Source organism: Aspergillus alliaceus (genome assembly GCF_009176365.1).
Source record: "Aspergillus alliaceus strain CBS 536.65 unplaced genomic scaffold BDW43scaffold_24, whole genome shotgun sequence".
Classification (NCBI taxonomy): Eukaryota; Fungi; Ascomycota; class Eurotiomycetes; order Eurotiales; family Aspergillaceae; genus Aspergillus; species Aspergillus alliaceus.
The window spans coordinates 115235-131024 of NW_022474707.1; the positions used below are offsets into that span (position 1 = coordinate 115235).

At 50.1% G+C, this 15790-nt stretch overlaps 5 protein-coding genes and 2 non-coding genes across 7 annotated transcripts; 3 read left to right on the forward strand and 4 right to left on the reverse strand.

The window, feature by feature from the left end:
* Positions 1-19: 19 nt before the first annotated feature.
* BDW43DRAFT_92926 (putative pathogenicity factor) lies at positions 20-1138 on the reverse strand. The gene has a single exon (XM_032050730.1). It carries the CDS (start codon positions 1001-1003, stop codon positions 122-124), a length of 882 nt encoding a protein of 293 aa, XP_031899896.1. The 5' UTR covers positions 1004-1138; the 3' UTR covers positions 20-121.
* Positions 1139-1363: 225 nt separating this feature from the next.
* Positions 1364-4625, reverse strand: BDW43DRAFT_277224 (uncharacterized protein). Its single transcript, XM_032042042.1, has 2 exons — positions 4152-4625; positions 1364-4081 (listed from the first exon to the last, which is right to left on the reverse strand). The coding sequence occupies exons 1-2, from the start codon at positions 4382-4384 to the stop codon at positions 1606-1608; spliced, it is 2709 nt and encodes a 902-aa protein (XP_031899897.1). The 5' UTR covers positions 4385-4625; the 3' UTR covers positions 1364-1605.
* A 1287-nt stretch (positions 4626-5912) lies between these two features.
* On the forward strand, positions 5913-5984 carry BDW43DRAFT_t121. Its single transcript has one exon. It is a non-coding gene; the product is annotated as a tRNA-Ala (tRNA).
* A 2560-nt stretch (positions 5985-8544) lies between these two features.
* On the reverse strand, positions 8545-10937 carry BDW43DRAFT_319827 (dipeptidyl peptidase III; the record flags this gene model as incomplete). The annotated part of the gene is made up of 6 exons (XM_032048979.1): positions 8545-8934; positions 8986-9083; positions 9142-9577; positions 9633-9682; positions 9738-10566; positions 10623-10937. The coding sequence occupies 6 exons, from the start codon at positions 10935-10937 to the stop codon at positions 8545-8547; spliced, it is 2118 nt and encodes a 705-aa protein (XP_031899898.1).
* A 1237-nt stretch (positions 10938-12174) lies between these two features.
* Positions 12175-13304, forward strand: BDW43DRAFT_319830 (phytanoyl-CoA dioxygenase family protein). The gene has a single exon (XM_032048980.1). The coding sequence runs from the start codon at positions 12236-12238 to the stop codon at positions 13199-13201; it is 966 nt and encodes a 321-aa protein (XP_031899899.1). The 5' UTR covers positions 12175-12235; the 3' UTR covers positions 13202-13304.
* Positions 12896-15167, reverse strand: BDW43DRAFT_277233 (snoRNA-binding rRNA-processing protein UTP15). The gene has a single exon (XM_032042043.1). It carries the CDS (start codon positions 15031-15033, stop codon positions 13408-13410), a length of 1626 nt encoding a protein of 541 aa, XP_031899900.1. The 5' UTR covers positions 15034-15167; the 3' UTR covers positions 12896-13407.
* Positions 15168-15323: 156 nt separating this feature from the next.
* On the forward strand, positions 15324-15395 carry BDW43DRAFT_t122. Its single transcript has one exon. It is a non-coding gene; the product is annotated as a tRNA-Ala (tRNA).
* The last annotated feature ends 395 nt before the right edge of the window (positions 15396-15790 follow it).

The following is a 15790-nucleotide window of genomic DNA, read 5'->3' on the forward strand; positions in this document are numbered from 1 at the left end:
TTTATGAATCCGTAAGTTTTCACCATTGAAGAATAACATACTGACTCCAATTTATCACGCACAAAACTAACCCAGAGTGCAAAAATCCAGCCCTATATCATCACCACAATGAAGAATCAAATCAAATGACAACCCCCCCGCCCCCCTCAACCCTCCGCACACCCCCTTTCCCATCAGTCCTCGAATTCTTCCTCTCTCCACCTCCTCTCGTTCTTCTCCTCTTCTTCACCGACGCCAAAACCCAAGGCTGAAACGTCGGCAAAAGCTCAATGTCCGGAAACACAATCCTCTCCGCCGCAACCCCCGCAGCCCTCAAAGAATCCATCTCCCCCCGAACCCGACTCACCAAACCCTTCAAATCCGCAAACGACTTCCCCCGTCCAACCTCCCCAAGCAACCACCCAGGCACCGGACCAACCAAGATAGTCGGTTTCTTCCGCTTCTTCGACCTAGCCTCCTTCCGAGCAAACACAAGATCGGGGTCAGGATCATCCGAATACAACGACAGCGAAGACGAAGATGCAGACGAGAGGGTCCTCCCCTCGTTCTCACAAACAGAATCCTTACGCCGCCCATAACCTCCACCACCTTCACTTCGCCTCTGGTCGTCGACGACGATAGCTCCATCCTCACATGTATTATAGGATGTCAACCTCTCCAACTCCCTCTTCCTCAGCACAACCTCCCACCCCTTTACTCCGCCCCATTTCTCCATCCGGCCGAGCACGACCGTTAGCAGCTCGCATTGTGTGAAGGGCCAGTCGATGCGGTACCGCGCGCGCTGGTAGTGCTGGCGACAGTAGTGGACCCAGAGGTGGGACGGGAAGCGCTTCGTGGCGGTCTTGTTGCGGCCGAAGATGTGGGAGATGACTTTTCGGCGGGGGTTGTTGGGTTCGGTGCTTGAGGGGCAGGGGTGGGTGAATTCGCAGGGGGGGAAGGTTGGATCTTGTTCTTGGTTGAGGTCTCGAGGGAGATCTTGGTTTTGGAGGTTGGGGGTGGGCATATTTGATAAAGGGATGTTTTTTGGCGGGGGGAGAGGGGAATAGGATGGGAGTGGGATTTGGAATATAGGACGGGTATTCTTATACTACTGGTATTATGGGATCTGTGTGGCGATGAGAGAGAGGGTGGATGTGGTTAGGATGGGATTCATATGCGATGTTTGGGGGGGGAAGGATGTTAGTGCCTCGTCGGAGATATCCGATGAGGATGTGGATGGTTGTGATCATGCGTGATAGGAGACAAAGAGCTCTTCACTGTTTGGGGTTTGTTGATGGTGGTGAGGTCCTGTCATTCTGGTGGTTGGTCATTGTGTGTGATGATGTCTTTGAGAAAGGGAGGCGGCAAATCAGAGAACAGACCAAGCTTTCTATTCAATTCAAGGCAATGCAATCGTTTTATATTCGTCACATCAAATCAAATCAGGTCAGCCATGTGCCAAGTATCAATCTGCGTATGTATAGATATCTGTATGTATACACCCAAACGCCATCCGAAAATATAAACCCAACGCACATTCATACGTTTTCGTTTTCCATGCAATCTTAAAAGGCCAATGAAGAAAAAAGGAAAGAAAGAAAGAGGTCATCAAGTCATGGACCGTTTTCAGGCCGCGTATCCAGCCGGCAATTTCGGGACATATCTCCTCAGCGCCTGCCTATTGGTGAACCCCACAGACCCAATGTCGATTGTATTCAACTCTCGACTGAGCGCATCCATCCCCTGGTTACCCGCCATCACAGGATAATTTTGGCTCATCGGCTGGGCAATCGGCACCTTGGCTGGAATTGGCGGCCCGGGGTTGCTCGGGGCGTACAAACTGGAGGGTGAGTGGCCGCGTGGAGAAGGGGAGACAGAGCTTCGATGAGAATGGGGTGAGGGAGTCGCATTTGGTGAACTTAGTGTCCGTCCATGTCCGTAGGGCGAAAGTGCGCGGCCACGACTCGTATCCCCTGGAGATATTCGACTAGCGGGATCCGGCGCCACGTACGACTGGGGACGGCGATATCGTCCATCGACCAAAGGCTTGGATCGTGGGGCAAACTCTTTGACGGGTGCTGGCGGCGCGGGGCTCCTCTTTCGAGGAACATTCTTGAAACGAACCACCACGCCTGGTTTCTTAGTCTTTCGCTCTGGCTCCGGGGCCCACGTATCGGTAGGGAGATGGTCAGAGGGATCAATCTCCCGACCGTCGTCGCCAATGATCGGACCTGGGTCCCGCGCTGCTTCCCTCTCAGACCGTCGAGCAGCCTCCATCGCCTGTGCTGGCGTTTCATATGCCGGTTCTGGGTCACGCAGGACTGCCGCACGAGCTGCGTTCGGATTAAAGGCGTCATATGAATCTGGCGAGAATGGAATTTGTGATGCTTCTCGCTCCCCTAGCAGCGGCGGCCGGGGGCTGACAGATTTCCTGCGAGGAACAAGACGAGTCTCCAATGAATGCGCTGAGCTTCTACTACCGAGCGATCGGCGCTCGTCCACGATCGGCGGAGAGACTTCTACTGGGTAAGGGGGGGTCACGGACGTCGGTTCCAGAGGCATAATGACCTCTTCGATCAGCTCACTGCGTCTGCGGCTCTGGCGCCTCTCATGTGCAGCACGGTCTGATTCGGCCTCTGCAATCGCAGGGTCAAACCCGGCGACTAGACTGGGTGGCATGGATGGCCCGTTCGTATGTGGGGGGAGGTCCTGGATCCGGCCCCCATCGGACTGCATGTGGGACGGCAACGATAGGTTGATTTCGTTGGAGGTCCGGGGGGATGCAAGCTCTGGCGAGTAAGCTTGGTACGAAGGGGTTGGTGACGGTACTAACTGCTGACTGGTCTGAACCAGGCCTGATCGATGAACTGGGGGTGGTGGCGGAGGGCCCTCCTCTTCTTCATCTTCCACCCGTGGTTGCATCGTCGCGTACTCTGCCGGTAGACTCTCACGACTACTAGGAGGGCGGAAAGGGCTGGTCTCCTTGACCAAAGAGTTGCTATGCGAGCGATAACGGGGCTCGGTTTCCACTGGATGGGAACCGTATTCTACCTGGGGATCGTGGATACTGACCGGAGAGTGTTGTGTATATCTTGAAACTTGCTGTCCATGAACGATCTCGTTCGGCACATATTGCTCCGCGGAAGGGAACGAATAATGGTTGCTGTGGTGGCTACTCGGTCGAGGTGGGGTGGCCTGTGACATCGGCGGATGCATCTCCGGCCCGGATCGACTTGTTGGCCGGTCGTGCCTCGAAGAGCGGAAGTCCGCAGGGGGCATATTACCATAACCAGATCGCGGCCGTGCGTGAGAGCGTGTATCGTAAGACTCCGGCCTGTCACGGTACGAATGGTAGGGCAGTTCCTGCGGATGACGCTTAGAGGGAGGTGGGGCATAATGAGACGCAGGTTGACTCCATTCTCGATGAAAATCATCTGGAGTTTCATAGGTCCTCCCTGGGTGCGAAGGGGGTGGACCATATGCTGTCGCATCAAAGGGGGCCTCGGGAGACACTGGATATCGGGATGGGTGGCGTGAATATTCAGCCGGGGGAGGTGTAGAATGGGGATGTTCATGGACTGGACGGGGAGGAGTCGAATGGGAATGCTCAGGAGCCGGACGAGGAGGTGACTGGGTTGGTACTGGAGCCGAAGCGGTCTTTTCTGGAAGCGTAGGACGTGACCCAGTCGGATCACTAGGCAACGGACGTCGCTTGACCTCTTTCAGTTGTCGAGGTCCAGATAAAGATGAAGAAGAGCTGATCGGCGCTGGGCTCGGGGTTAAGTTCAAGCTTGAGCTCGAGGTACTAGGTCTACTCGGAGCGTGAACTTTCTCCACTACTTGAGTACGTCGTTCAATGACTGCGTCATCTTCCGGTCTAGTGTCGTAGTAAGTCATCTCGATACGAATTTCACCAGCATACTTCCCGCGAAATTGTAACGGATGCCAGCTATCGCTTTGGCTACCTCCGGGGATGATCAGGTCTTTGAGATCAATCCATGTCTCGCCAATAAGGTCGGTTCTTTTATCATCGTTGAATATAGATACCTTGAGCCGGAAATAGTCCGGAGACTCATGTACGGTGAATCGGAGCTCTTGATCCCTAGAGAATATTAACATGGTATCGAAGCATGACGAAAAAGAAGGGAGGAAACATGGATTTCATCTCGTACCATCTCGGCGTTTGACCACCACGCATGTCCGTGTCAGTTTTCTTCGCTTCTTTTCCTAAACGAGCCGCGCAATAGGGATTTTGTTTTCCCATAGTCTTTCTGTTGGGCAGGTTCTTCGCCCGGTCGACGACGAGGACCAGAGTCCCAATAGCGGGCCCATCAACAGACATGTCGGCATAGATGCCTGCGGCATGGTTGAGCATAGATAACCGAGGCGGTTTGGAAGCCATCATATAACGACTACCCAATTGAAAAATCGTCCGAGTTGAACGGAAGACAGTTAATACAAGGGAAACGATACGGCTCGAGACCACCACATCCGTCGCAATGGTATACCAGGAAGAATCGACAATGCAAATGGACCACAACAAACAAAAAGAAGAAAAAGAAGATCAGTGCGCACCAGAGTCTTTACAGCAGGGGGCTTTTACACACACACACACACACACACACAGAGTACCTGCAGGGGATATTGATGAACAAAAGACGGAAAAAAGAAAGAGGATGAAGAAAGGGAGGGGAAAAGCCAAACAAGAGTCGATAAGACGATCTGAGCGATCAACCCTACACGGTGATTTTCGGCCTGATTGGTTGACAGCGGGTCCGTAGGTTTTTGGGGTGGCTGGGGGTGGCTGGCACTGGGTGCACGGCAGCCCATGATTGGTGGATAGGCGGTGTTCCTGCATGCAGTGCTCAGGTGCCCCATTCGACCTTACCGAAGAAGGATTAGGACGTGTTATCGTCTGGGAGGGTTTAAGGTTTGAAGAAAACAGCCTCACGGTTGTATTTTGTGTAAAATCCCAGTATCAACGTCAGTTTCACACCATTTCAAGTTTTCCACATTCCAGCCACTCTCAATTCCGAACCCCACTTTTCTTTCTTTTTTCTTTCTGCTTAGATTAATTGGCATCGTCATCGTCAGGCGTAAGACTTAGCGCCCGATTCCAGCCTGCATTCATGTCGACCCGTTCACGGCAAGTTCTCCACATTGAAATGTGGGCTGCATACCTTAATACACTCTGGACCGTCATCGGTGCGTTCCCTCCTCCACCCTCGTGAGCTGTCACTGTAGGTTTCACAGAATATCTCCCTCTCGAAATGATAAGCTATGCATCTCCATATCACAAACGAAATACCGAGGGGGGAAAAAAAGAAAAAGAAAAAGAAAAAGAAAAAGGGTACAAAAACGAATACGTGCGGATATCCCTGTCAACGCAAGAAACGAAACTCGGTTGCCTGTCCTCGGAGATCCATTCAGTATTTCCACAGCCACGAAACCAGGCAGTTATGTTTGAACTCATCTCACTCCACTCGCTGCTATAATTAAACCCCTACGGCTGAATCCCGGCAAATCCAGTCAGTCTGACGGAAAGGAAACGGCCTGACCGTCGGTCAGAGTTGTGTCTCAGTGGGAAGCTGGGAACCACGACCTACGTATCCGCATCATGTCAGACAACAACATATTTCCCGACTCGACCGTGCTGCCCAGGCCCCCATCCATCCGCCCTGTCTCTTCATTCTCAACGAAAGAGGCGGTCGGAATTAGTCACACCAAATATCTCTCACCACATATTTCTCTCTAATGGTCTAGAACAAGCTCTCACGGCGATATTTCCCTTCCACGTGGGTCAGGAATGTTGGCCGGGGATACTCATTGTTGAGGCATGGCCCGGGAATGTACTGTACATTAAGCCGAACCTGCACCTTTGCGGATCGTTGATATAACTTATTGCAAAATTAAGAATTTCCTTCCAGCCAATTGGGGATGTGGTTTAGTGGTATAATGTTCGCTTAGCATGTGAAAGGTCCGGGGTTCAATTCCCCGCATCTCCATATTCTTTTGCCCTCTTATATCCTCTTACTGTGGCATTGATATTTTGGCTCCCTCCTTTTGCTGCCTTTTAATGTCGAGGGTTGGAGCTAGGCCTGGTTTGTTCTTGACACTATACGTGGCCTTTTTGCTTTTTCTTTGTGTGTCTTAACTTTTCTTCTCAGCCATTCTAATATTAGCTATCGATTATTCATATTTTGTTCAATGTTCCCCTGGGCCTTCCTGTGGCTAGTGCTGACGATACATAGCGTGAGTCGTGTTTCAGTGGTGACCCCGTGCATAATATATTGTTTCAACGTATACCAATCACAACAACAACAAATGGGCCCCTATGTCCCTCTAAACCGTCTATTAAATAGCAAAAGAGAATGGCGAAGCATGTGAGAGAAAAAAGCACGAAATAAAATCCTGAAACCCACTACCAAAGCCTTAGTAAGATCCCTAAGCTCCCCGGCATGGCTCTTCTCCCACGGATATTCTGGATTGATGATGGTAAAGGCTGCTGCTATACATTGGGCAATCGAGATATACAGGGTTGCATGGGGGAGTATGCGGCCGGGACATATACGGCGCCCGAATCCGAAGACGAAATAGTATGGATCAGCCTCCGGCTCATGCCCCTCGGAGTTTATGGAAGCGTTCGGGTTTAAAGGATAAGGGATCTGGGTAGGGGTTAGGGTCGTGTGTAAAAACCCTGGTGTTAAAGTTAGCGGGGACAGATATGATCTAGGTGCTAAGAAGCACAGATCTGTACAACAATTGGCACCATCGTGACCTTCTTTATTCATTTGATAGAAAAGGAGAACAGGACTAAGGGGAGATAAGTCAATACGCACCAGACAATTCGGGATGACAACAGAACCCTTGAGAAGAGCGTATCCCTCATACGTGTCATCCTCCACAGAAGTGTGTGCAGCATCCATTGGGAGAACCGGATGCCACCAGAGAACTTCTTTGATTATGGCATCTATGTATGGTAGATTCTCGTGATCACGAAAGCTCGGTAGCCGGCTTGACCCTACCACTCGATCAATTTCTGCTTGGGCCGTCTGTTGCACCTCTGTAAAGGGTGCCATCAAAAGGGGAAGAAAGTTGTCATTGCCGATACAGTCTGAGGTAAATCAGCGTTTGCATGATTCGCTACTGCGTAGTATGGCAAGGGTGTATGCATACCGTATCGGAGCTTCCACCATAGAAGGAGGCAGGCCGACCATTTATCACTTTTCTCCTCGTATGACCTTGTTCAATCCTGCTGCCATGGAGTAAATTAGAAAGAAGAGATGGCTGGAAGTCTTGTTAAGGTATTTTCCGTTTTACAAACGCGTAAGGCACATCGCTAAACGCTTGCAGCGCTCTGTTGGGAATTTTTTTCGCCATGCGTGCGAATTGAGCTCCCGGAAACCATGTCGGAAAAACCATGTGGGCACGTATTTCACTGGAATTCCTGCCAACTTAAGCACCAATAATAGGAGTTAGTAACAGCTTCCTACAGCTAGGAATGAAATCAACAGCCCATGTTCTTGGAGGTAACGCCAAACGCAAAATTTCTCATAGCTTCATCGGCCAGGTCAACAAGGGGATAAATGCCCGTATGGTTCAATCGTATAACCATAATCGATCTTGAGACCAATAGCACCAGCCTCTCTAATGTCTTAGCTACAAATCTGCTTTTAGTTCCAGGCAACCCTGCAACCATACTTGCGTATATGCTGGATCAACCGATCCGGATCTTCAAGCAAGCGAAGGAGAAATCGACGGACCTCGAGTTCCTGTACTGCGTTATACTGTGAAGTAGATACCTTAGATCTAAATTCATAGCCTAGCGCCTTTCGAGTCTCCTTACACGAGGGGTTAAAATATCTTAAGAAGCCTAGAATATTACCAAATCCGGCCCTGGTGGCAGAGCGCTTCTCTAGTATGTCTCTGGCGAAGCGGGCGTAGAGGTATTTTTCAGCCAATTTTCCCAATTGCGCTCAACGTGGGATGGCAGGTCAGTCAGGTTGCCGATTATGGGTTTCCGTGGGGGTCCTGGTGGTGAGGTCCCAGAGAGTCGCTTCTAATGTAAAAGGGCCGGACGAGATATAGGCCAAACTGGCCAACCGTGAGGATTAGCAGTATGTAGATAATGGCGGACAGAGTTTCTTTCCTCTACACCTCAAACTTCGTGTGGAAACAATGAGGGGAAATGGAGAAAGAGATATGTCAAAGACCAGAAAAAGTTAGGGAAGGATTGTTATCATAGAAGGGTCAAGAATGGACATGACACGCATGACGGTTGGTTATATTAGGCCTCCAATGAAAGCGGATGAATAATAATACTGATATTGTACACATGCGTCAAGTTAATAGCTCTGATCTTCGTGTTATCAACGGGCTTATTGGCTCGAGTATCAAGAAATTTATCGGTCACAATCGGGGATCAGGTGACACATCCTACCCCTTCTAGAGAAAGACTGACTACCAAGAGATATACAATCTGGTACCTTCATTTCCTTTGACCCTCTGAACAACTCCTGAACTTGATGACCACATGGAGGTGCGAGCCCAATGACTCCCAGATCCTCAGAGGTTCCTATCAGCAAACGATTGAATGATCCCTTCATTGCTCGCCTCATACACCCTCAGCTCAACCTTTTCATCATCCTTCAAGATGGTGTTCGCCTGAACAAATTTCCAAGGCGCTTCAGGCTTTGATGCTACGATTTGTCTCCAAACCTCGTAGTCACCATCGACAACACTAAGTGGCACATAAAAGGCCTTGGAACATTCCACATCCGCAGTGCAATACCAGACATGTAGGCGATGAAGCATGTGGCCAATGCAAGTTTTCCCTTGAGAAGCGATCTTGGAACCGTCAACGCGAATATAGAGCTCTCCTGTGGCTGGATTGCAGCTCACTGAAAAGAGTCCAACAGCTTCAAGCAGCAAGTACTTGAAGATAGCGTATTTTGCCTATTCAAGAGTGAGTAGTTGACTTTACGAAAAGTTTCGGACAATCCATACGTTGCAGTATGGGCTATTCCACGCCTGCTCTTCCACGTCGAATGCCTGAAGGGCACGAATACCCTCCACTCCAATGTGAAGGTACATGTTGTAGATCACTAACAGATGTTAGCTGCATGGGTGCATCGCGTAAAAGAACAAAGCAGGAATACACACATTCATCTGCCATATCGCTGCCTTCGTCGTAACCAAACAAGGAAAGCATATCTCTGTCTTCTCCAAGATAATATGAAATGAGCATAGCTCTACACTCATTGATAGTTATTACCAAGTCCCCAAATACATTCTTCGGTGTTTGCCCAAGTTGATACCACGATTCGACAGGTTTGCCTGTGAGCGTGCTGATGGGAGGATGCGCCAGGTTGAAATTGTAAACACCCGACGAGCTCTCCTCTAGAAGCTTGCCTGACCCGTGGCCTAGAAGCTCACGGATTGAGGTGACCATGAAGCGGACAATGTGGTTGATCTTTTTGAACTCCTGGACCTCGGATGGATGGATCCAATATAGTGCACGATTTGGGTGGGTGTCTGTTATTATCCGGTTGGCATACACAATGTTCTTGAACTCGCTGTTCATCCGGATGTAGTGATACTGTATGTCGCCAAAGCATCAGCGAATTGATCCATGATTGAGCGCACATACTTACGTTAGGTATATCGGAGGTCTCCCAGGCGTCACTACAGACGAAGGCAAGTACTATTACTTGATGTAAGTCAAGAGAGCAATGAGTTCCAGCAACGGAACAACTGACCGTGCACAATAGAGAAGTTGGGTGCTAGAAATTCGGATTGCTCGAATGGCCCCTTGCCATTGTTGACACCAGGCACCGCCCAAGGAAGGGTTCGAATGAATTTTGTCGAGCTATTCACCATAGCCATCAACTTAGCAGTCTGCTGTGGATCAGCAATACTGACAGCACCTCTCCACTCGCATCTCACTCCGGATGGATCTCTGTAGGGTTCGATGAAGCCAAAGATGCTCTCTACTCTCGGAGAATAGTCCTTTACCCAGCGTTTCAGACACCGACGGAATGCCCTGAAGCTCCCTGTGATAAAGCTCTCAATGTAGTCTATGAGGTAACGGGCTTGTTCCTCATTGGCTGAGAAGCGGATGGCCTTCGTGAGGTGCTCACAGATCTGGGCCAACTCTTTCGAGTGGTCACCACGCTCAAGTCGGATAGTTGCATTATTGAGACCTCGAACCCAACCGCCGTGTTGGAGAACCTCGATGGGAGCAGCTGACCCCTTTAATTGATCTGCCAATGCAGCATTCGACTGCACTGAAGCCTGAAGGATGTCGTAAACCGTGCTATTCCCTCGCGTAGTCTTTCGGATACGGGTATTCTCCGGTGCCACACAATGCTTTTGTAATACACGAGAGATAGCAGCAATCTCGCTTCCTGTAAAGCTATCATTTCCAAGGTAGTACATCGAGTGTCGAAGCTTAAGGGTATTGGGTAAGGTGGATAACATAGGCTCAATGACCTTCTCCAAGGCGGCTCTAGCAACCGGCGAGATGGTTGCCATTTTACGCAGAGAGTCCGCAGATAAATTAGGTATGATCTTTTGATCACCACCACCCTATATATAAATCATTAATCTCATTGTGCGTGCCATATGGCAGGCAAAATACATACGCAGAAGTTGTTCAAGTTGGACATGAACATGCCTGCAAAGTCTAAGAATTCTTCCAGCTCCTCAACTGAGATCCCAAAGCGCTCAACAAACATTGTCCATTGTCCTTGACAAGCCTTGTGTAGCTCAATGATGAAGTCGAAAATACCGTTGCCTTCGGGGGAGGTCTGACGCAGGAGGATCCTGGTACCATGCCAAGCAGCCTGCGAGAGATGATGGGCGTATAGCTTCTCGCGCTGCGAAAGACCGTCAAAGACGTCCTTAATCAGGAGCTGATACGTCGCCGCATGACAGAGAGATGGGGCTTCTGAAGCCATCTTGTCGTAGAATGGACACGCAGTAACAGGAATATTGTGGAAAGGGGTAGTTAGACAAAAAACAGTAAGAGACGTGGCCCAGAAACAGTTTTAAATAGATGGGACCGTTGTCCTCGACAACCACTTCACTGTCCAGCACAGTGACCTTGTAGGCTCCTAACAAAGTTCATATGTGTCGCCAGAGCGATAATTCACAAACAACAACAAGTATAACAGCAATCAAAAACCCTTTGTCACCAGAATGGTGCACTAATAAACAAGAATGAGAGAACATAGCACTTGTCACACAGACACTATTAAGTCCCTAGAATGGAAGCAAATGCATTTGTCGTGGATTCTGCTGAGAAAAACAATGCTATGCATATGACAACTTCGCACAAAAGCTTTTCAAACCAGTGATTACCCAAGAGCAACAGTGTAGAATTCAAGAGCCAGGACATCAAAATAGCTCCTAAAATGGTACACTCCAAGCCAGTACGTTGAGTTAATACAATAGTAAAGTTTCCAGTCCTACTCTTGGCCATATAATGGTCTTTAGGGCTACCGACCCCTGCAATAACCTTATAAGGACGGAGGCTAGGAATTCGACTTCGCTACAAAGGAACTCCCGAGACATGAGTCCTACAAGATCCCGATGTCTGTCCACCTAGGTGTAGACTAATCTTGTGTTACTTCTGGGAAGCAATCCCTGCCACTATTCTCCCGGAGTACTGGCGGAGTGCAATCGGTGGTGATACAATATTCTGGTGCCTTTGCATCACTGATACAAAAAGATTAACATGGGGACATACTGTGCCTCGCCATTCTATAAGGTTTGAAAACCCTAGTTTTGTAGGATTATGACCTAGATTATTAATGCCGCAGAAACGCGTCTTGACAAAAGATGACCAAAAGTATTCAGAATAGGTCCCGCTTTCGCATATCAGACCTTTCATAGGAAACTGTGGCTTAACAATGCTCGGGTTCTGTCACACTACAAATAATTCTAAGTGTGAATGACATTCTATTACTCAGGAAAGAATTGGGCAATATCTTGAACGAATGGACTACCTAGGGTTCTGGTGACAGGCTAAAGCTATAGATGTAAATAATACCACTCACCTGATAGGGTACATACTTTCAGTCCCTTGAAACATCAGCATCCTCCGCGACCCCGATAAGCGCCGATAAGCCAGCAAAAACAAACCCATAAATTCCCCCGCAATTCATCCACAACCATACCACACCACCACATCCACTCTTCTCTCCCTCCACCCCAGACCCCAAACCTCAAGCGAAGAAAAGATAAAAAAGCAAAAATGGAAGGCCTCACCCCCACCCAAATAACATCCTTCCACGAAAACGGCTACCTAGTCCTCCCCAACCACCTAACCCCCACCGAAATAACCTCCCTCCTAACCGAGACCCAAACCCTTCTCGACACCTTCTCCCTAGAAACCCATCCCCTAACTCAATTTACCACCGGCGACGACGCAAAAGACAACAAACCCCATGTTGGCGACGATTACTTCCTGACCTCCGGCGACAAAATCCGCTTCTTCTTCGAACCCGACGCCTTCTCGTCCACCCCGGACCCAACCACCGGGAAACCCGCTCTTCTGAAGCCCAAGCAGCAAGCCGTCAATAAGATCGGGCACTCGCTGCACACGCTCTCGCCGCCGTTCCGGGGCGTATCACTGTCGGAGCGGAACGCGGCGATTGCCAGGTCCTTGGGGTTCAAGGATCCAAGGGTGTTGCAGAGTATGGTTATTTGTAAGCAGCCGGGGATTGGGGGGGCAGTGCCATCGCATCGGGACTCGGAGTTCTTGTATACGAATCCGCCGTCAGCGGTGGGGTGGTGGTTTGCGTTGCAGGATGCTGGGCCGGGGAATGCGACGCTGGGGATGTATCGGGGTTCGCATCGGGGGAGAAAGGGGGGTGCGGTGAGGAGGAGGTTTGTGAGGAGGAATGATGCGGAGGGGAGGGCGGTTGGGACGGAGTTTGTGGAGAATACGGGGGCTGCGTTGCCGAGGGGGATGGAAGAGGATGAGGAGGAGGGACAGGGGCCGACGGACGAGGATTTGGAAATCTTGGAAGTGAAGGCTGGGTCGTTGGTTTTGATTCATGGGAATGTTCTGCACAAGAGTGAGAGGAATACGAGTGAGCGGAGCAGGTTTGCGTATACGTTCCATGTCATTGAGGGTGCGGATGGATGGGAGTATGATGAGAGGAACTGGCTGCAGCCTCCGGAGAGCGGGGAGGGGTTCTCCAAGTTGTATCGATGATTCAATAGCTACCGGTGTAGTGGGTTTATTTGTGATGGACGTCAATATCATCAATTGCGCTAGTTACATTTATATTGCCATGATACAGTTGGGCGATCCCAAACCCCGAACTCCAACCAGGTATCCAAGTAATGCAACAAATCTAGTCAAACATCTGCTTTTGTATGCCGGGCATTTAGTTTTATTTCATTTTAGCGGTCGCTCGATTAGGCCGCCTTCAGCATATCGAGCATACCCTTGGTCTGGCATGCTTGGTGAGCCATTTCAACCTCGTCGCGCACACGTCGGTGCAACCGGTCAACCATCTTATCGATTTGTGCCGACTGACCAAGGTTCCCAGAGTAGATATCCAGTACGTTCATGCCCACCTCGACACTAAGCTTCACCAGCCGAGGTTCGCTGATATTCTTATACACCCACTGCAGTACAGGCTGCAGGGTCACCTCGTCACGGCCTTGTAACGATGCACGGAGGGCGGAACGGTGACGAAGTGCGGTCAGGAGAGTCAGCTGTGCGGTCTTGTCGCCCGAGGCCAGCACTTGGTCTAGGGCGGCTGAGTAACGGGCCTTGCGGAGGTCGTGCTCCCAAGTTTGTTCCTTCTTGCGCTTGCGATCCTGACCTTCAATCACAATATCCACACCCTCGCCAATGAAGTCGCGACCACGGAGGCGCTTTTCCCAGCCAGAGCCCCGTAGCTTCTTTTGCTTGGCTACTTTGCGATCATGTTCCTCCAGCTTGCCTTCCAGCAAAGCCTGCATTTCCTTCCTGCGCTCCTTCTCCTTGATCTTCTGCTGCCCGGAGAGCCGAGTCTTGATCGACAACAGACCGGACTGCATACCGACCGCAACGTGTTTATCCTCTTGGGCTGGCCCCGAGGTGATGGCGCGGAGAGAAAGAATAGGCGATGGGTACTTGGATCCCGAAACCATGTTCCAACCAGTCGTCTCAAACACCTTCATGTGGCCATCCAAAGCACCACTCAGCAATCGTTCGCCATTCGAAGCCAATGCCAACGCCGTGACGGTCTTCTGGTGGCTCTGAATCATATGCAAAGGCTTTCCAGCCACAATATCCAAGACAGCGATCTTGTTATCTGCCGCCGCAAGCACCGTAGTCCCCGCAGGCATAGGCAGAACGCTTTCAATAGGAGCACCCATCTTAAACGTCATCGCAGACCGACTCTCCACACGTGGATCCCACAACCGCACAGTCCTATCATAACTACCCGACACCAGTAGCCCCGAAGACGCCAGCGACCCCGGCATGAATGCACCGCTGCGCACATAATCCGTGTGTCCAACGAAAGTCTTGACGCTATTCTCGCTCGGAAGATCCCAGAGTCGAACGGTGCGGTCGTCGCTAGCCGAGAAAAGAGAGGTCGGGTCGCTGTGTGAGAACTTGCTCACCCAGACGGGCTGCTTGTGCTCCTTCCATGTCTTCAAGATCGCGCGCGAATTGGCATCGAACACCTGAAGCGTACCGGTATCGTCACCAGCAACAAGCACACGACCATCGGGGCGAACGTCGGTGCCTCGTACGGTGTCATCAAAGCGAGTGATCGTGCGAAGAAGTTTCCGGGTGCGAATAGAGTAGATCTGGACTCGAGCGCCGGTGGTCACGGTGAAGACATCGGGAGGCTGGGTGAGAGAAGGGAAGGCCGAGGCGGACGACGGGGCGGAAGGCTGTGTGATTAGGTTGACGGGACCATTGGCGGGGGAAGGAATTAGCAGGGGATTCTTAAATGTCTTCCAATATTGTTGCTCTGGTGTCAAGCGAGTCGAAGGCAGTGCTGGGAGCTTGACTTGTTGGAGAGGAAGGACGGGGGCAGCCATGGCTGCTGTGGGGGTGAATTATGATTAATTATCGGGTATTGTCGGGATGACAGTTGACTGCCAGAGGAGACAGACGTGGTATTACCAGAGGCAGCTCATCCACCAGCTGCGTTGGCGTTGCAGGTGTCGATGCGGATTTTTGATGGTCTGGAAGTTTTTCTGATAAAATCGTATCGGGGGAAAAAGTTCTACGGGCCCCGATTGGATAATCAATACCGCTAGTGGGGATTGGGTTTCTTGGAATTAATTTGGTCTATAAAGTTAAATTAGTCCATCTCATTCAAGAAATTGGGGATGTGGTTTAGTGGTATAATGTTCGCTTAGCATGTGAAAGGTCCGGGGTTCAATTCCCCGCATCTCCATTCTTTTTTCCTTCTTTCTTTTTCCCATGTATCAATTTCTTCATTTTTGTCACTAAACAATGTGCATAGTTGGTGTCTTTTCTTTTTACTAATTATACTAATAGTATGTCATTCATCTATTGAAGCCAATATGCAGAGCTTCTCTCAAGGTCCAACAACTAGCGGGCCGTATACCAGCCGTTATATCAATCAGCCTGCACAAATACCGACATTCTACCGAATATATAGTCATACACACAAAACAATGACTTTGACCATCAACAAGACGTGTAGAATTTATCACAAGTACAGGAACATGATCCACCATCAAAGTATATCACCCAATGAATGAAATACCTCGTACCCACCTCGAAATCCATCCAACTTTCCAGAACAATCACGTCGACACCAGATGC